General features: G+C 50.6%; 1 protein-coding gene across 1 annotated transcript; it reads left to right on the top strand.

Moving 5' to 3' along the window:
* Window positions 1-11,173: 11,173 nt before the first annotated feature.
* Window positions 11,174-18,105, top strand: NODAL (nodal growth differentiation factor). Its single transcript, XM_068983174.1, has 3 exons — window positions 11,174-11,369; window positions 15,680-16,371; window positions 17,953-18,105. Exons 1-3 carry the CDS (start codon window positions 11,174-11,176, stop codon window positions 18,103-18,105), a joined length of 1,041 nt encoding a protein of 346 aa, XP_068839275.1.
* Window positions 18,106-21,052: the final 2,947 nt, after the last annotated feature.

Consider the following 21,052-nt stretch of genomic DNA (forward strand, 5'->3'; position numbering starts at 1 on the left):
CTCTGAGCCATAACTTCCTTCCAGGGCCCCCAGCTTAGAGAGTGGGCACATGCCCCCCACCCCCCAATCCCCACCCGCAAAACAGGAGAATTGGGCCCAGAGAGGGGACGGGATAGATGGGAAGAGGACACATCCCGCTGACCCCCGAGCCTCGACCACTCGGCCCAGGTCGGGGCTCACTCCGGAGGGTCCCTCTTTCGCGGGGCTCCTGTTCGGGACCCCAGGATGCACAGAGCCGCGGAACTGCCAGAGAAGCGGCGCCAGGTGGTGGACCCGAGGCGCTCAGATCCGGACCTAGAGAGGGGGCGCCCCGCTGCTCGGCTCACGTCCGCTCACTCACCGCTGTCTCCTTTCTCTTCCCTCAAGCCACAGCCTCCTCTGCCGCTCTGCTCACTGGCTGCTGAGCCCTCCTCCCAGCCGCCTCGGCCGGCAGCGGCCAGACTCGCCGGCAAGACTGGGCACCGCCCCGCACACATTCCCTTTAGGACCGTCCTCCACGAATAAGAGAGCAAAACCAGAGGCAGGCACCCACGGTAAAGGGCACGGCTTCGAACCCAAGTCCAGGGCTCCTTTCCTTTGCCTCAGCCACCTCCCCATGACAGCAAGCAACCTGTCTGGGAAAGCAAGTTCTGTAAAGAAAAGTGCTCTTTTTCAGTCCCATCTATTAGCACCTGTTGTACACTGGGCACTGAACGCAGGGGTCCAGAGGAGACTTCTGTCCTCTAGACGCTCATTGTCTAAGAGGAGGTGGGTAATAGGGGGCATGATATGCGGGTCCTGAGAGAGGGCTGATCGGACTGGAGAAACCTCAGCTGGCTTCCTGGTGGAGGCAGTCCTTTAAAATGAGCAATGTTTATTTCTAGATAGTGGTAAAGGATGCCTATTGGCCTGAAAAGACGTTCAGGTTACATGAAAGAAGCTGTCTACAGAACAGAACAGTTCACACAGGGGATTGTTCCAAGTAAAAGATGTATGTGTATGTAAATGCCTGAGGTGGGGGTGGGGTGGAGCAGGACCGGAAGGACATACCCAGAATACTAACCAGGGTTACATGTGGATTGCAGAATAAGAGAGGATTTTTCTTTTTCTCTCTGTACTGTTATGTAGTAAATTTTCTTCAGTGAATATGCATTACATTAATGTATATTACAAGCACAATATATAAGAACTAAGGGGAAAATTTTTGTTAACATTTCATCAACTGGTTAGGATGAAGAGAGGAGGAAGAAGCTGCAAAGCCCACCTGGGCAGGACTTGAATGTCAGGAAACGCTTTCAACCACTGGGCTCAGAGCTCCACCAAGTCCAGGATGGCCAAGTAGGGGACAGAGCCAGGGGCCATCCCAGACGTAGAAAGTGAGGCCACCTGGCCATGCTGGTCCGGCTTAAGCTGAGAGGAGGACCTAGTCCCCGCTCCACACACACACACACACCCTCCTGTCAAGTCTAACTGGTACTGACTTAGACCAACACCCTCTCCCCCTCCCACCCTGCTCTTTGGGAGTTTTCTTGACTGATCTTCCAGTCTGGGCAGGGCCCTCTTACCAGTGGGAAGGAACATGGTTCTGAGGGGTACAGTCCACAGGGAGGATGGAAAAGGGGAGCTGAGGGCTGGGGTGGGAGTGGGGAGGGCAAAGTGCTGGGAGCCAGGAGTAGTCTGGGAAGGGGCATTGGGCCAGGGTCTCCCTGGGAGGGGAATCAGTGTGGCCAGGACTGGATCTGGGGAAGCAGAGCCTCCCTCAAGCCACATGACCCTGGTCCTCAGGCTCTGAAACAGCAGGAGGGGTTGTCAGCTCTCTGTTGAGGGTGACTGGGGTGTGGAGGGTGGAGGGAAGAGCCACAGGATAAAGTAGGGTCATGGGGGGATCAGGGAGCTTGTGGACATAACATCTCAAATCATGGGCACACTCTCTCAGTACTGGATTGCCCAGTGAATCCCTGTTCTCAAGATGTGAGTATGGTAAGTGGCCAAACCAAGAGCACCCTCTACACCTCCTGCATGCACACTAGAGTGGAGGAAAGATGAGAAGAACACCTGGGGCTGCAGCTATTTGTTCTCTGAATGACAGGGAGGAGAATGAAGGTTAACCTCAAAACAGATCTGGACTCCAATTCCAGCTCAGCTGCTCGGCACCAACTTGACCCTGGGCACGTGTTTAAGCTGGGCTTCCCAGGTGGCACCTGCCTGCCAGTGCAGGAGACATAAGAGACTTGGGTTTGATCCCTGGGTCAGGAAGGTCCCCTGGAGATTCCCATGGACAGAGGAGGCTGGCGGGCTACAGTCCTTAGGGTCAAAAAGTAGGACACGACTGAAGCAACTTGGAATGCACACAGATGTTTAAGCAATTCAGGCCTCAGTTTTCTCATCAGTAAAATGGGAATCAATATACCTATAGAATCCACCTACAATGCAAGAGACCTGAGTTCAACTCGTGGCTCAGGAAGATCCCCTGGAGAAGGAAATGGCAACCTAGTCCAGTATTCTTGCCTGGAGAATTCCATGGACAGAGGAGCCCGGCAGGCTACAGCCCATGGGGTTGCAAGAGTCGGATACGACTTAGAGAGTAAACCACCACCATACCTGCAGAACACAGTGTGAAAGGAATCCCTCAGAGCTATGCATAAGGCACGGGTCCACAGCTTAGCACTATGCCAGGAACAAAGGTAATTGCTGGCTTTCAACGTGGTTTTCCCTCTATGAAATGGACACATATTTGGCACAGTCCCCAGTTCAGTTCAGTCGCTCCGTTGTGTCCGACTCTTTGTGACCCCATGAATCACAGCACACCAGGCCTCTCTGTCCATCACCAACTCCTGGAATTCTCTCAAACTCACTTCCATCGAGTTGGTGATGCCATCCAGCCATCTCATCCTCTGTCGTCCCCTTCTCCTCCTGCCCCCAATCCCTTGCAGCATCAGAGTCTTTTCCAATGAGTCAACTCTTCGCATGAGGTAGCCAAAGTACTGGAGTTTCAGCTTTAGCATCATTCCTTCCAAAGAACACCCAGGGCTGATCTCCTTAAGAATGGACTGGTTGGATCTCCTTGTAGTCCAAGGGACTCTCAAGAGTCTTCTCCAACACCACAGTTCAAAAGCATCAATTCTTCGGCGCTCAGCCTTCTTCACAGTCCAACTCTCACATCCATACATGACCACTGGAAAATTCCCAGGTGTCTGGAGGTTCTGTCAGTAACCATAGAATGAAAGGCTTGAGGGTGAGAATGGATTCAAACTGCTTCCATTGAATTATCTGCTTTGTGAAAATTCATCCTGCCCCATTGGGTCTCTAGTTAATCATATTAGCTCTCTGGGGCTCCCCTGCATGCCCAGCCAGGTATGTGCATCTCCCTCCAAGCTGCCTTTGAAGTCTGGGGTTCTTTGATGTGAATGGGGGATGGACCAGCCTTGGATCCCTCCAACCCTGAGGTCAGTGGCTAAATGATTCCTTATACCCAGTCATATATACAACTACCACTCTAATCAAGATGATGATTATATGATTGGAATCATTTTAATTAAAAATATATCACTAAATTCACAAAACTAAGTAAGTGTAAAAGGAATTTTTTGAATTATACTATCAACGGATGGTTTTTGTAAGTTTCTATCATTTAGACTTTTGAGACTATTACAGCTTAAAAGAGCACTAAAAATAGTACATGATGCCTTTTGGACTCCCTTTACTTGAATAAGTGCCCCAGGGGATTATTATGGTCAAGCGATTTGGAGAGACACTGAGCTCACAGTACACATAAATGCTTGAGCAGAATCAGTACTTGGCCTGCTCTAAGTACTCTCCAAGCACTCCTTACTCCCACAGTAAACACTCCCTGTTTGTTCTTAGTTGTGATTTTTTCCTTGCCCTCTATACACACACACACACACACACACACACACACACGTGCACATCGGCACAGAGCCTTCTCCCAGCACAGGCTCAGCTGGGTCAGCAAAGTCAGTAGCCTTGAGTGGCTATGGAAGGGCAATCAGGCGGTGGGAAGGCAGGGGCAGGGGTGGCGACTGTGCTGTGGGAATCTCTGAGAAGCTCCTGGTGGTCTCTCTGTTTGTTTCCCAGGCCAGGCTGAGCCTTCACCTCCTGACCCTGTGGGAAGCACAAGTTGGGCCTGGGCTCCACCCAGGAAGGGGCCTCCAGGAAGGGGCCAGGGACGAGAGTCTGGTCACGGGAGCTGAAGGGAGCAGGAGATTCAGGCCTGGCCCCTACCCGCTCCACCGTATACAGCCAGTCACTCTCAGAGGGTTAGACCAGCCTGCAAGGATCAGGGGAAAGGATGGAGGCCAAAGGGCACCATGATCAACGCACACAAAAGGTGTAATGATGTGAGTTGCGTTCATAAGGAGCCTGGAGTGCTAGGGAAGCGTTCTCTCACTAGTGTCAAGACATCTACATGCCAGAGCAGGTGGACTGAGCACTTATTGAGCACCTACTATGTACCCACAGGCGTACAGGAGAGTCAAGAACTTGAAACCAGAGAAAGCTGGTAACCCGAGGGGCTCACATTGTCTTGGTGGCCACTGGATGGAGAAAGAACTCTCCTTCGTACCTCCATGTCCCCCAGTCCAGGGACTGGGTTAAAAGTTTTCATTCAACAAATACATACCGAGTTCTTGTATTGAGAACTGAGCTAAGCATTGGGAGTTCAGTGTTGAACTGAACAGACAGGAGTCTGGCTGAAAGCCCAGTGCTGGGGGAAGGGAACAGACAAAAAATCAACAAACAGTACCAAAGTAAACAAGGTAATTTCCAGCCAGGGAAGTGCTGTGAAGGAAATGAGCGGGGTGACGTGACAGAGGGCAGGAGGTCCGTTTAGACAGGGGAAAGGCCTCACCGTGCGAGGGAGATGATAAACGACGTGTTGGGACATGGTAACGTCCAGTCTGGCTTCCAAAGTCAGAATGACTTAGTTTCCACCACACCCTTACTGTTTGCAAGGCACTCCATCCTGGGCAAGGTGCCACACTCCTCAGAGCCTCTGTTTTCACACCTGTAAAATGGGAGTAATTATCCAATCTGCTTAGTGGGAGTGATGGGAAGGGTAAATTAGATAATTCAAACAAGTATGGGAAATACTTTTAAATAATAGATTATTTCTAGTTCATCCAGCTTGGGTCAGGTGACCACAATCCATGGGTTAGTCCCTGTGGAAAAGGACAATGAGGTGGACTACTCCCAAGTCTGAAATTCCAGACTGATTCTGGACTGTCTTTCCCTCATCCAATATATAGCAGGGGTCTCAAAGTAATTTGTCTTTAGGCCGGGCACATGGGTGCAGTATGTCAAGGAATGGTGGGGGCACCTCTCTGGTGGTCCAGTGGTGAAGAATCCGCCTGCCAATGGAGGGGACATGGGTTTGATCCCTAGTCCAGGAAGATTCCACATGCCATGGGGCAACTAAGCCCGTGTGCCACCGCTACTGAAGCCCATGCGCTCTCTGCACACTGCAATGAAGACCCAGCACAGCCTAAATAAATAAATGAAATTATAAGAAAAGAAAAGAAAACAGGCATGGTGGGGACTGTGGTACTCTTTAGAGAACAGACCCTGCCTAAATGAAGTAGCTCCTGTTCTACTTAAGGGAATCCTTGCCTTGATCAAACGAGGGCCTAGACCATTCCATTTTTTAAATGATGAAAACAAACTATTGGGTTGGTCAAAAAAACTCGGTTGGGTTTTTCCCTAAGATGTAATGGACAAACTCGAACAAGCTTTTTGGCTAACTCAATATTTTTTTTGCAAAATCTTATGAACTTTCAGCATTGGTGATTTAAATAAAAAACTTTTCAGGGCTTCCCTGGTGGTCCAGTGGTTAAGAATCAACCTTGCAATGCAAGGGACATAGGTTCAATCCCTGGTCCGGGAAGATCCCACATGCCTATAGCAACTAAGCCCAATATGCCACAACTACTGAAGACCTGGCACCTGCAACCTGCACTCTGCAGCAAGAGATGCCACCGCAATGAGGAGCCTGCACATTGCAATGAAGAGTAGCCCCTGCTTGCCACAACTAGAGAAAGCCCACATGTAGCAGGGAAGATCCGCCACAGCCAAAAAGCAAATAAAGTTTTAAAACGAAATAAAAACCTTTCAAAACACCCTTATGAGCCGGTAAAACACTGCAGATCAGCCAAGGTGGTTTGGTGGCAGATTTACAAGCTCCGCCTACCGAGGCCAGGCCCTTGGCTGAGCACTGCAGAATTCAGAGCCAGCTTACAGCAGGTTCCTGGTGGGAAACTCCTAGGGCCTCCAGGAACCAGAGCCTAAAGGGGGAAGGAGACCATGTAGAAGAGAGACCCTTGAGCTGGATTCTCTGGGATAACTAGGTGTGTCTTGTGTGAAGGAAGAGGAGGTGGAAGCATCCTGGGCAGAGGAAGAACAGCTTTGAACTTAGGAGAAGGGCAGGCATTTCCATGGGGCCAGGGTGCTCTTGGGGTACAAGGGAATTGTAGCAGAGAACTGAGGTCTTCAGATCACAGAGAGACAGCCAAGTGTGCCCACAGAGGCACCTAGACAGTCCCTCCAAGACCAGCAGTGTGGGGTCCAGAAAGTACTGGAGACAAGTACTAGAGGTGGAGGCCAGGCACATGTGCTTAGTCCCACCTCCACCATTTGCAGGACTCCATCCATTCATTTAAGCCGAGGATCACAGCAAGCAACGGTCAATTAGGAACCAGGAACCGGAGCTTCAGAGAGTCAGGAGTCATCCTGCTCACAGAAGCTCAGTCTGGCGGCAGCTACTCACGAAAGCTTGGACAACTGCTCCATGAAGTTAGAAGAGGACTCTGCCAAAACCTAGGGAGCTAGTGACGGGTTTGCAGAGGAGGTGACAATGTGTAAGCCCTGTCTTGATAGGTGAGAAGGAGTTTATCAGGGCGATAACAGTGGAAACAGCAGGAGGTTGCGTGAAGAAGGAGCACATGAAAGGCAGAGGTGTGATTTGGGAACCTGTTTCGGGAATCTGGGCCTCCTTCAATCATATGACAAATCCTTACTGATTTCTGTGTAGCAGGGCCTGCGCCTGGCATGGGAGACGCATAATAAAGCAGACACCCTCCACCTTCAGAATGATGATGCTATTTAATTCCTCTGTACTTCACTTTCCCCATCTCTGAAATACCTTACATGCCTCAGAGCTTCAGGGAGGGGGATTAGGATTACATGGGCTTCTATAGGCTACATATATGCCAAGACAGCCAGGGTCATACTGGCAAATAGAAAATGCTCATTAAATATGTGCAGAGGGACTCCCCTGGTGGCGCAGTGAATAAGAATCTGCCGTCCAATGCAGGGGACATGGGTTCAATCTCCAGTCTAGGAAGATCCCACGTGCTGCAGAGCATGTGCCCATGTGCCGCAACTGCTGAAGCCTGCGCCCTAGAGCCTGTGCTCGGTAACAAGAGAGCAGTCCTTACTCACAGCAGCAAGAGAAAGCCCATGTGCAGCAACGAAGACCCAGCGCAGCCAAAAATAAATAAATGGGGAAAAAATATGTGCAGAACCGAACCGTCTTTCTGTCTTGACTTCCTGAGAACCTAACACCTGCAGTTATCTTGCTGAGACTCCTAGATAAGCAGGTTTGTTCAATGAATGAATAAACAAATGACCAATCGCCACTTTACACACATTTACTGCTTACAGCATTCCTGTCAAGTAAATACTATTCTTTGTTTCCATTTTGCAGCTGATGAGCAAAATCTTCAAGATGGTAACGATCTAATATGTCCAGGATTTTGCCTTCTGGCGGCCTGACCTCAAAGCTCCAGCACTTAATCCGGCACACTGTCGCTCACAGGGAGGAAGGGTCCAGAAGGCCCGATGGAAAGCACTGGAGAACTTCGAGGTCTTGGCTCCTCACCCTCCAGCTAGCTGGGCTGACCCTCAAAGGTTATCTCCCAGGTCAGGTGATCTGCCGGTCAGTTCGTCTGGGGCAGGGGAAGCAAGAAGGTGTCATTCCCCTCCTGGGAAGAAGGCACTTCTGGTCCTTCTTGCAGGAAACAGGTTCTCCATGAACAAATACCTCTTACACGTGGGAATGACTGTTAACCTCTGTCCTGAAGAGTGCCCCAGCTGGAAAAATCCAGTGATGAACGGGCTTTGACAGAATCTCTCTTGCAGGTCCCCACACAGCTTTGGGCCAATACACATCAGAAATGAGCTCTGTCTGCAGCTCCCAGACCCTGGGAAAACAAAACTTTGAGAGGTTTTCTTTCTTTTTAAGTCTTAGTACAAGGCCCAAGGAGGGCATGGCAACCCATTCCAGTATTCTTGCCTGGAGAATCCCATGGACAGAGGAGCCTGGTGGGTTAGAGTTCATAGTGTCGCAAAGAGTCAGACAAGACTGAAGTAACTGAGCACACACACACACAGGCACACACACACAAGCCCATGTCCACCTTGTCATCTTTGGGGAAGCCAGAGGGCTGAAAGCATGGGTTTGGGTAACCAGCAGAGCTGCCCTTCAGACTGGCTATTTTCATTTGTAATCATGTGGCCTTGAGCAAGTCACCTGGTTCCCTCTGAGCCTCCCTTTTCTCATCTCTGAAGTGAGGATGAGAATAAAATCAATGCAGTGTTTATCAGGATGCCTACTGTATTTGGTGCTCAGTAAGTGTTAGCTATTATTATTATCATTTATCTTAACTGAAATATTCACCGAGCACCTACTAGGTACCACATAGTATGAGGGGACATGGAATGAATAAAGCTTAATAAAGAGATCATCTGTTTTGTTCCTTCCCAATCCTGGTGCTGAATGCCCCTGTTTAATCCAGGGACCCCCTGGATTCTAGGACACGTGGGTTTTGAGGCAGGCTGACCGCTATACCTCTGTGTAACCACAATCTCTCTCTTTCTTTTCTCCAGACATGCGGGATCTTAATTCCCCAACCAGGGGTAGAACCTGTGCTGTCTGCACCAGAAAGTCCCTCATTGCTTTTTATGTATTCATCACTTGGGTGAGGGCATCTTTTGCCTCTGGGGACAGGTCTGATGCAGAGGGACAGGACAGACAATCCCCATCCTGCAAGCCCCCAGGCTGGGGAAGTTGAATGACAACCACAGAGCACCCATAATAATATCTGTGCTTAAGGCTTTACAAAAACACCAGGTTTTAAGGGCTTGCAAAAGATTTTACCATTTGCTTTATTGAATCTGCATGGAAGGAGTCACAGTTTACCTCCAGTCACAGTTTATAGATGAGGAAACTGAATGCAGAGAGGTCGGTTCCAAACTGCAACAAGATCCTAGACTCATCCAGGTTCTCAAAGTTGTCTGGTAAGAATCAAGGGGGTGTTTGTTAAATATGTAGGTTACCAAGGTCTCTCTCCAAGTTCTAATTCTGAAGGCCTAGTTGGAACTCAGGAATCAGTAGTTTACACACACCCCAGGTAATACTTATCTTCAGGAGAGTCTGGACACTGTGCCAAACACTGATTAATTTACTCAGCTAAGATTCTTTTCTCAAATATGACATGTACTATAAGGAGATCATGATGAACAAGACATTCTCTAGCTTTGAAAGGAACTAACAGGCATCTGGTTAAGGAGACTGTCCTGTCCCGAAGTCAGCAAGGGTCTACAGCCCACATCTCTCCTGGGTGAGACCCTTTCCTGCTGGCTAGGCCGGATTCCACAGACTTGGGTTTAGAACTCCTGGCTGAGCCTGCTGGGCCTCCTTCCACTGTCTAATACCTGCTCAGCGCAGAGCCTGTGGCTCTTTGGATGGAGGCATCTTGTGAAAGAAGCCTAGGTGTGCCTGGCATGTGTGCCTGGCATGTGTGCCGTGCTGTGCTTAGTCGTTCAGTCGTGTCCAACTCTTTGCAACCCCAGGGACTAGAGCCCCACAGGCTCCTCTGTCCATGGGGATTCTCTAGGCAAGAACACTGGAGTGGGTCACCATGCCCTCCTCCAGGGGATCTTCCCAACCCAGGGATCGAACCCAGGTCTCCCGATTTGCAGGCGGATCCTTTACTGTCTGAGCCACCAGGGAAGCCCGCATGTAGTTTCAATAAACGCACATCAGGCCTAGGAAAAGACCAGGGGCACAGGGCAGGTGGGGGAGGGGAGGGTGGGGAAGGCATCCGGTGTAGAGAACTGCTGGGTGCAGAGATTTACATTTCTTTACAGGTAATTCCAGTTGAACAGAGGCCAGACAAGTACTACTGTAGTGTAGGGGAGGAAAGCAGGGCCCAGAGAGAAAAAAGTGAGTGTCCCTGAGCTGAAATCCAGGTCTCTGGGGTAACTGAGTCCCCAGGGGAGGCAGAGACTGAAGGACGTTGACAACACAGGCAATACCTTTTTCCTGAAATCCCTGGGGTGAAGTGCATCTGTGAAGGAAGATCCTGATGCCATCACAGACTCCCCTCGAGCGGGCCAAGATCACCCTGTTAGCTGCGCCCTGGGCTCCAGCTTCCAGACACTTCCTTTTCCATCCTTCATCTTGGTCACTCCTGCCCTCTCTCTTCTCCTGGAGGGAGCTTCAGTCTTTGAAGCAGGTCCCCTTGGACTTCCACTGGCACTCGTCTTTTTTGTTCCAGCGATTCCCAGTACCCAGTACTTTTTCAGAGGCTAACTCTCCAGACAGGCACTGCCAGATAAAGCCAGAGGTGCTCCCAGAGGCCATCTGGACAGTATCCTGGAAGCTTGCACAGGGCCAGGCTGGGCTGAAGCCTCCTGGGCCAGTGTGGGGCCGCACCCTGCCTGAGAGCGGCTGGTATCCACAGCTTCCTTTCTCCACCGCTCCTGGCTGAGCTAGATGTCTATTTGGAACCTGGAGGAAGAGGAAAGGGGAGGGATCCCAGGTGGGGCAGAGTAAGGAAGCTATAATTCTGACCTGGGAGTTTGGACAAGCCAGCTGTATCTGGGAAACAAAGCCTGGAGGAGCCCCGTGCCAGCGTGCCCAGACTAGGCAAACTAGACAGACCCTGAACCTAACAGCTCCTACAGATTTGGAGTCTCCTCCCTACCAGGCTCAGGTCTCACCCGCCCTCAGCAGGTGGTCCCTGTAGGGGGCCACCCCGGGTGACGGTGTGGGAGGGTGGGGTAGGGGTGTTATATGATCTCAAAACTTCCCCCCAGGGAGGAAGGGCAGGGGCGGGGCGGCTGCGAAGGCCCAGGATATAAGAGGAGGAGGCTGCCTTTGGGGCTCAGCCAGCCTACCATGCACGCCCACCGCCTGTGGTTGTTCCTCTTGCACGCCTGGTGGGCTCTCCTCCAGGCGGGCGCCGCGATGGTAGCCCCGGTGCCCCTTCGACCGTGGGGGCAGCCCTCGTCGCCATCCCCCCTCGCTTATATGCTGAGCCTATATCGCGAACCCCTGACCCGGGCGGACATCATCCGTAGCCTGCAGGCGCAAGGTAGGCAGCCCCGCCCCGCCCTGCTCCCTTCAACACCCGGGGCGCCTCGGGCACTCCCTCCCCCAGACTCCGGGAGGGCACTTGAGCATCAGGGCCTGCGGCTCGGTGCCGGTGCCGGGGACTTGCCATTTGAGGACGTACCCGCACGCTTGAAGGGCACGTCCAGGGGCTGGGCTTGAGGGTCTCTCGGCGTCCACGTTGTCTCGAGGCGCAGGGTTGGTGGTATCCGGGGTGTGTCCCGGACCGAGAGCTCAGCGTTCGTGTCTTGTTTAGGGCGGGTAGAGTGCGGACTATAGGGTGAGAGCCTGATTGCGCCACTTCTTATCTGTGCGGTCTTCAACTACTGTAATCTCCGGGCACCTCGGTTTGCACATCTGTAGAACAGGGATAGGGCTTCCCAGGTGGCTCAGAGATAAATAATGCGCCTGTCAAGGCAGGAGACATCCCTAGATGGGGAAGATCCCCTGGAGGAGGAAATGGCAACCCTCTCCAGTATCCTTGCTTGGGAAATCCCATGGACAGAGGAGCCTGACAGGTCTCGAAAGCGTCGACCACTGAGGGACTGACTAAGCAACAACACAGAATAGGAATAATAGCGCCTCCTTTATAAGACTGCGAGGGCCACTGGCTATGCACGTAAGATGCTTAACACATAACCAGGCACAGTAACAAATCGGCCTTACTGTTGCTACAATTATTTTGTTGATTTCTTTTTTTCCTTTTCACTAGTGAAGGTGAATGCGCGCCTGGGTCTGCCGTGGAGAGTTTCTCAGGCTGAGACCGAGTTTCGAAACAGGATGTCAAGCATGAACATCAGGGATTAGGTTTCAAAAGTTAGGGATTAGAGATGAGGTGCCCCGAAATCGAGAATTGAGGCAGGCTTGGTAGGTAGGTGTCAGAATCCCAGGTGACACAGAGCTCAGGGCCTAGATTTGGAGGGATTGAGGTCATTCCCATGGTGACTGTGGGAGTATGGCCCTCGGAGATGGGGCAGCGTGCCTTGCCTTCTGCCCACTGGATGCGGGTAGATGTTGAGAAGAGGGAGCCCTTCCCGCGGGGCTCTTCTACGCTGGGCAATCCACATCCTAACGCAGGGGCGGGGGGGTGGTGGTGGCCGGGGGGTGGCCCCTGCCTCCCTGCACCTCGCTCAGCCTGCTGGGGCCAGACGGCCCTCCCCAGAGTTCCGGCGAAATCCACATCCGATAATCTGATTTGACGGCCACCCGCCGGCCCTCTGTGATCCGAGGATGGGGGCTCCTAGTTTGCTGGCCTGCCGCGTCCGGGGTCAGACGACCAGTGACCCTCTCTAGAAGGGTCGTCTGGGGACCAGCCAGACTGGGGACACCCCGGGGTGGGGCAGTTTGAAAATTACTGGCGTGTTCCACCCCGCCAGAAAGGTGGGGGTGGGGTGGAGGTGGGGTTGGTGGCTGCAGAGTGAGAGGTGCGCTTTTCCCGATCTCTCCCTCCTTCCAGAGTTCCAGATTTGCAGTAATGTGACAATCTGGGAGTCTAGAAAACTAGATTCTGGTCCCACAAACCCTGCTTCCCCACTTACCCCTGTGTCCCTGGCCTATCAGTTGACTTTTCTAGCTTATCCTTTTGTAAAAATAAAGGGCCTGACTTTCTTTCTACCTCATTTGTGTGAGTGTGGTGTAAAATACATAAAAAGGGTTAAATTGCAAATTTTATTATGTGTATGGTGACCTTAAGAATATACACATTGTTGTGAATTGGCTTGTTTTTCAAGAGCAGCAAGAGCCTGCCTGGAGGGAGCCTGATGGAGAAGGGATGTCCCACACTGGCTCCTTTCTATCTTGGGTTTATTTGTAAACTGCACAGGATAAGGGGAAATGGGTGTTGGAGTCTAACTAAATTAGGTCTTTCACTGTTTAACTATCTTCACCTTGGACCTTAGTTTCTTCATCTGCAAAATGGAGATAATGGTGGGGCAGATGTAAAGAGACAATGCTAGTAAAATACTTGGCATGAGGGAAGCAGTTAATAGTAATTGGCCTCACAATTTATAATAATGTAGGGTGGGAACTTGGACACCCACCCTCTTTTTCTACAGAGCCCTTAAGTCTAACTCAACACCCAAGGTTATGAACCCAACCACTTCTTTCTTTAGAATTGGAAATCGGTCAAGATTTCCAATTCCAAGGAATTGGAGCCCATGTGGCCAAGTCTGCATTCAATTTCAGGGTGTCCATGAACCCCTTCTTTTTAATTACCCTCCAATCACATTTATTGTGTAAGTAGGAAATACAGTTTGTTCTGAGGACAGCATTCTTAGCTTTTATCAGGCATTGGTGATCCTCAAAGATTAGACACCCCATTCTTCTAAGATGAACCAAAACCAGATCTAAGAGAACCGGCTAGCTTTGTGTCCTGGGGAGCCCTTGGCTCCGGGTAGGGTTGTGGGGTTGCAGACTCTTCCAGCAGGAAGGGATATGCTCCTCCCCACCCCTGCATCTGCTCTACCACCCCAGCAATAGATGATTTTGTTCCCCTGCCCTACCCCTCACTGCCTGGACATCTTCATTTCCAACCTGGTCCTGAGTAATGAGATAGTTGATGATGGCCATTTATTGCATTTTGCTGGTTGCACTGGGCAGAGCACTTTACACACATTATCTCAGTAAATCTCAACACTCCTGTGAGGTGGATACTGTCACCATCTCCCTTTTACCCAGAGGGAAACCGAGGCCCAAAGATTGCATCCCAGTCTTAAACAGCAAGTGGCAGAATTTAATCCATCATGGGAGACACCAGGCCCCTGCTCTTAAACACTGAGCTGGAATCCCTTCCTCTAGAAAGCCATTTGTGGGTACTTGAGATAATACGTTTTAAGTCCTGGTGTAGGTGGAGTTGTAGAGGAGTTGCTACTTGTCCCACCTAATCCCCAGGTGGCCAGGTGGTGCTGAGATGGGCAGTGGGTAATGTCAGCCTCCCGCCACACCTCTGGGGAGTTGCTAGTCAGGGGCTGGTTATCGTCCCCTGCAGGTGCTAATGAGAAGGGAAGTGGAGATTAAGTGAAAAAGAACAGCTAGGGATGGGCTGGGAGAAGCTTCAGGAGGCTGAAGCTGAGAATTACCTCTTTCTAAGACAGGCTGGACTAACCAGAGAAATCCACTTACTGACTAAAGATGTCCTATGAAACAACTGAAAAAAAAACAACAAACAACTGTTACGTGGTCTTCCCAGAGTGGACCTAAATCAGAGATCACTACCTTCAGGACTGATTCACGAAAGGGTTTCTGTTTCTATTTCTAATGACTAGCCTTTGCCTTTTATTTAACAATCGACTTTGAAACATCTTCATTTCCCTGGGTCCTCATGTCATGCAGGGAAAGGTAGGACATTACTATTCCCGTTGCAAAGAAGAAACTGGGCTCGAAAAAAGTCAAAGATCACTTTCAGGCGACCTGAAAGATGCACCCATGTGTGCTATTCCCAGACATCAGACCAAGTTGATCCAGGACTAAAATGAATGGAATGTGCTTCCCCATTCCATCCCTTTTCATTCATTTGGGGTTTCACTGTGCTGGGTGTGTGACTGCTGTCTGTCCCAGATGCATAGAGGACCTGGAAGGAGTGAGCGCCCTGCTGGGTAGGAGAGACCACTGGGTGGAAAAATACAAGATCAGTGCACAGTCAAGCTTAGAAATGTATTTGTAAGGTTGCCGAGAACTCTTGGCATGTCTGCCTCTGTCTTTAGGAATTGGTGGGGGAAGGGTGGCCAGTCTTTGGCTTCTGTTGCCCGTGCCTTCCTGGGGGTTCCAGTCCTTTCCATGATCTGCGTAGCAACCAGACTGTGCCTGTGAAATAGGCCACCCTTTCCAGTGAGAAGAGAGCCAGAAAAGCTGACCTGCTCCAGAGACACAGGGTGGGTGGAAGCCCAGGGTTTCTGTCCGAAAGCTCAGGGTTTGGCCTTAGACTGCACGTGTGAGGGGAGAAAGGAGAAGGAGACGAACTCATCCAGTTTTTACCAATTGTTCTCTGGAGTGTCTGAAGCGGGAGTGGCAGAACCGTGATTTGGAGATTAGGCTTTGCAGTTGGGCTTACTCTTGGCTTTGTGACCTTCCAACAATTGACACCTTGGGCAGGTGATTTAATCTCTCTGAGCCTCAATTTCCCTCGTCTTAAAAATGGATTCAATACTATTCCCAGCTCATAGGGTTGGGGTGAGGATTAAGAGAGACGATATATATAAGGTAAGGGCTCAATCATGAACTGTGGTGGTTGTTACACCAACTCAGGCTGCAGGAGGGCCCCACTCACCAGCTTCCTTCTGGCTTTTTCTCACCCAGATATGCAGGTGGATGGGCAGAACTGGACCTTTGCTTTTGACTTCTCCTTCCTGAGCCAAGAAGAGGATCTGGAGTGGGCCGAGCTCCGGCTGCAGCTGTCCAGGCCCGTGGCCCTTCCTCCCAACATCCCGCTCTCCATTGAGATTTTCCACCAGCGGAAGCTGGATAAAAACCCACCCGACTGCCTGGAACGTTTTCGGATGGACCTGTTCACTGTCAGTCTGTCCCAGGTTACCTTCTCCTTGGGCAGCATGGTCCTAGAGGTGACCAGGCCGCTCTCCAAGTGGCTGAAGCACCCAGGGGGCCTGCGGGAGCAGATGTCCAGCTTGGCTGGAGAGTGCTGGCGGCGGCCTCCCACCCCACCTGTCACCGACGTGCTCCTCCTGCTCTATTCCAACCTCTCCCCGGAGCAGAGGCGGCTGGGTGGCTCCACCCTGCTGTGGGAAGCAGAGAGCTCCTGGCGGGCCCAGGAAGGACAGCTCTCCCGGGAGAGGGGCACGAGGCACCGTCGGTATCACGTGCAGGACAGAAGCCAGCTTTGTCGGAAGGTTAAGTTCCAGGTGGACTTCAACCTGATCGGATGGGGCTCCTGGATCATCTACCCCAAGCAGTACAATGCGTATCGCTGCGAGGGCGAGTGTCCTAACCCCGTGGGGGAAGAGTTCCACCCGACCAACCATGCATACATCCAGGTATGCAGCCGAGGCCTGGGGAGGGGAGGCAGTAAGCTGTGGGTCAAGTGTTCTTTCTTCAACATCTAGGGGACAGGACTCCAGCTTCAAAGGGCTGTTAAATTCCCATGTTCTTTCACTCACAGTTATTCGAGCACCTATAAGGTTCTGTGCTAGGTTTAAAGGACAGAGAGATGACCAGCAACGACATCCTCAGGGAGCCTACGAGGAGTCATGCCCCGTTGGGTGGCCTTGAACACCTAGCTTTTCTGGGGCTTTTTCCTTCTTTCATAAAATTACGGGTGGGGCATGTAGATTGGAGTGTCTTAGCTCCTTTCCCTGCCCTGACATTCCAGGAAAGGAAGTTTAGGATTTGGCGTTTGGGTATAGATAGGTTGAACCCTACTCATTGGCTATGTGATATTGATCAAGTTGCTTACTCGGTCTGAGCCTGTTTCCTCGCCTGTAAAATGGGGATAGCAGTGCCATATTCTGTAGGGCTGTTGTGGGGGTCACGAGATGATATGTCTACCGCACGTGTAAGTTTAGTGGGTAACAGTTATGATGTTGTATGATCATTATTAGAAGTCTGTAATTCATTGATGCAATGGGGCCATGATTATGAGGCCAAGTTAGAGATAATACTGTTCCAGCCACTGTACTTTGCTGCCTAAAAACAGGAGCTGACCACCCATTTTGCGGGAGTAGTAAAGCCAGAGGCTACCACCAGGTGCCACTAATCAGCCTATATGGTCTAGAAGGTGGTGGAGGGGGAGGAATGGAAGGAAAACGAGATGGACAAAGCAGCGTAGAGCTTAATGTGGTGGTCCTGACCCACTCTCAAAGGTCATACGGGACCAAAGTGTTATTTTACTCTATGAACCCTAGACTGAGACTCTTAGACCTGTAATACATCCTCCATGCCAAGCCTCAGGCAGAGTTCAGAGGCGCAGCATGTGAGCTGAGTTCATTCGAGGGAGGCAGTGGTGGGGGCCACTGCCCTAGGGGACCTGTCCTGGGCACAGGCCCTCCCAAGCCTCTCTTAGGCCCCCTGCAGTCCACCAGTCTACCTGCAGCAAGGTCAGAGGGAACTAGAGACTCAGATAACCGCCACGTCACCAAATCTTAATGCTGATCTGAAAAGCCACCACTGGACCCCAGAGATAGGGCCCAGTTCCAGAATGCCAAGAACTTAGTACCTTTTCTCCTGTTGACTCTGTTTGCCCTTCTCTGGGTAACAAAGCAACTCCCTTGTGAATTTCCACATGCCTCTCTTCTGCTTCATATTTCTGGAACTAAACCAGAAGTTTCTTGGAATATTTTTAAAGTTGGTATTCACTCTAGACTAGAACAATAGAACATACAAGTTAGCTTCTGTTTAAAGGCTGTTTTAAAAGAATTATTTTAGCAAAAAGAAAAAAAAAAGTTATTTTAGATATTAGAGCTGATGATGTATTGGCATTCTGATTCCTTTATGAAAGGAATTTTCTATTTTTGCACATAGAAACTGGTTTTAACTCTGTAACTTCACACTTTACCCAGAAATGACAGTGTTGACCTGACCATTGGGATGTGAATTGACCTTCCTCTCCTCCCTTTCAGAGTCTCCTGAAGCGGTACCAGCCCCACAGGGTCCCTGCCACCTGCTGTGCCCCGGTGAAGACCAAACCCTTGAGTATGCTGTATGTGGACAATGGCAGAGTGCTTCTTGACCATCATAAAGACATGATTGTGGAGGAATGTGGGTGCCTTTGAGGAGCTCCTGCAGGAGTGTTGTGTTTGCCTGTACCCTGGAAGGTTGGGAAGCTCCTGGAAGACCTAGTAACCATCTAACCTAATGAGGAGAAACAGAGAGGAGGAATAGTTGCTCTGTCCACCAGACCTGAGGAGGAATGGCTGCCGCCCTGTCCATGAAGGCTCTGTGGAGTCTGAGTGAGCACAGAGGAGAGGAAGGAGGAAGCCTGTGAAGCAGCCTTGCTGGGCTTTCTGCTGAACAGATAGTGACATGCGAAGGTACTAGTGCAGGAGTCCTTTAGCGGATTTTTTTCAACCTCTGAACCCTCAGAAACTGTATGCAAGAGTTGAAGCATATGTGCATTTATTTTTGAGGTGGGACAAATTGTCTGAAACTTTTGTGTATTCTCAAACATAGCCTTTGACATACACCCGCCCTCGCTGCCCGAATATTAAGTATCACTGTGTAAAATTGAAAAGAGTCCGTTGGCTCTGGTTGACTCAGGCTGGGTCAGGGAACCCCTGCAGCTTTCTGGCTGGCCTGTAGCAATCTTGTCCAGAGGCTCTCTGGAGTGGATCTCTGCTAATGAGTTATACAAACAATAAAGCCATTGTATAGTCCTCCTAGGCCAGCTGGTGCCTTTGAAGGGCGAGGCAGGAACTCATCCAAGAGAACTGGCCACGTTGGACTACAGAAGCTGGAACCCTGGGGTGTTCCCAAGTTAGTCTGCTTTGGCAGGCACAATCCAAGTCTATTAAAGTTGGTGACAGTTCACCTCAGTCTGGTCAATGCGTGTTATTAACGAGGGCCCTGAGTTTCCTATCCATAGAGGCGAGGACCCTGCCCTGGGTGGCAGAGACTTGGGGTATGGTCGCAGCTTAGGCTGAGCAGTTGTGACCTCAGGTGAGTAATTCATTGCTCAGCCTCGTCTTGTGACATGAAAGCAGGTGGATCCTAGTGTGTCCCTGTGATTCTACTTTTCCCTTACCAGTTGGCCTCACTGAGCACTGCCAAAACAGGGGCTCACTTTTTCTTTTGTTGGCAGGGTGAAGGGGCCATTTTATCGGAAGTATCAGTCCACAGTAAACCTAGTCTGCTTTCCAAAGAAGTTGATTGACTAATGCTTCAACCTTAGGAGAATGATTCCCATCATGTGGGAATACTTGTTGGGTTCAGAGGTGACTCAAATTTGACTTGGTTGAGTCAAGGTAGTCACCCTGGTCCAGGCAGGGCTGTCTAGGTTTGAGCCAGGCCTGGGCTTCAGAAACCTCAATGCCCTGATTCAGCAACAAGACTGATCTGGTTGCTCATTCCCTGGAGTGGAAATAGCCCCTCTCCCCACAATTCAGAATCACAACAGGATTCTGCATTGGACTCTACTTAGAAAACAGTAGAGGTGGGAGTCCTCACGAGGTCAACTTTTGTCCCATCCTCTTTCCTAAATGAGAGCCCAGTGAGGCCTAGTGGCGTGATGCCACAGCTAGGAGTGGCAGGGCTGAGAGCTGAACTCTGGTCTCTGGACCCCCAGAGGCGCCATCCTTCATAGTGTCTAGGGGTCTTTGCTCCCTGAGCTTTGGGTCAAGGCCTTAGCCTTTAGAACAGGATGTTTGAAATCCTGGTTCTACTACCAAACTTAGATTCTTGGGAGTGAAAATCCCACCCCAGGGCTTTAGGGCATCCCCTTTACCAAGTGGGTTCCTAACTCTTCTTCTGTGGGGCCAGGAAAGTGAAAGGTCAAGCTATTTGTGGCTACAGCTTGTGGGAGTGTTTACAGCTAGCAGCTCCAACTCAGAACAAACCCCATTGACGAGAGGACAGTGCCTCATATCAAGCAGAAGGTACAGGCACAAAGGCGTGAAAGGACATTTTGCTGACCTCTGATGAAAGCTCAGTGTGTCAGCAGCACGGGCAATCTGCCTGGTCAGAGGTATCTGGGGCCCAGCCTGGCAGCACAGCTGTGTTCTGGACCCTGCACACTGGTGCAGGCTTTAAGTCGAGAAAATGCTGCCTTTGGGCACCGAGTCCTGCCCTACACTGAGGGTCAGGAAGGGGCTTTCAGAGGCCAGTCAGATGTATTTTAACTCGCTCTCTAGGCAGGTCTCCTCCTACTGTTCCTGTAGCAGTGCCAAGTCAGTAGCCAACTGGCGGAAATTGGATGCATTATTCCTTGGCCTGGGAAGTGGGGGCGCCTGGCCCAAGAATGAGTGGAGAAAAGATAAAAGCAGAAACTGGGGAGCAGTTGTGACTCACACAGCAGCAGTCAGGCTAGTCTCCATTTTGTCATCTCCCCTTTACCAGCAGTAAAGCCTTATCCCTTTAGCCTAAACTGCATTTTAAGTTGATATCCTATTTGGCTCTGGGGCAAAGTAAAGGCTGTATGAAAGGACTTTCCAAATTATTTGCCCCAACTTCCCATGAAGAGATAACTTAGTCCTAGGGGTTGCACGGACATGCTCCACCTCAAACTTGCACATCCTGGGGAATACGGACCCACCTCTGCTTGTCACACCAACTGAGCTGTTACTGAGCTCTAGACAGACCCGCCACTGGGTTAAGTGCTTTCCATAACTACACCTGAGCTCCACAACCACCTCGGTCCCTACTTATCTTAACCCTATTTTAGAGAAGGAAACCAAAGCTTAGAGACTGAGAATCCTGTTGGAGAGAATGTGGCTGCTATTAAGCAGCAGAGCAGGAATGCAAGCCTATCTTACTCCAAAGCCTGAGCCCTGAACGTCTCTGCTGTTTTGTTCTGTCATCTGTTGACAACATCTGAGACATGAAAGGACAGGATTCTTGCTCTCAATACTAATATGTGGGCCTCACTGGATTAATAATAGCAAGGAATGTGATGCTCACACAGCACAGTATAGTTCTGTTTAAGACATCAGCTATGATGGATTTCTAACAAGTGTTCCTGAGGGGCAGAGGCAGCCCTCACCAGGAAAGCTGTGGGCTGGACTCCCT

Source organism: Capricornis sumatraensis, chromosome 10 (genome assembly GCF_032405125.1).
Source record: "Capricornis sumatraensis isolate serow.1 chromosome 10, serow.2, whole genome shotgun sequence".
Classification (NCBI taxonomy): domain Eukaryota; kingdom Metazoa; phylum Chordata; class Mammalia; order Artiodactyla; family Bovidae; genus Capricornis; species Capricornis sumatraensis.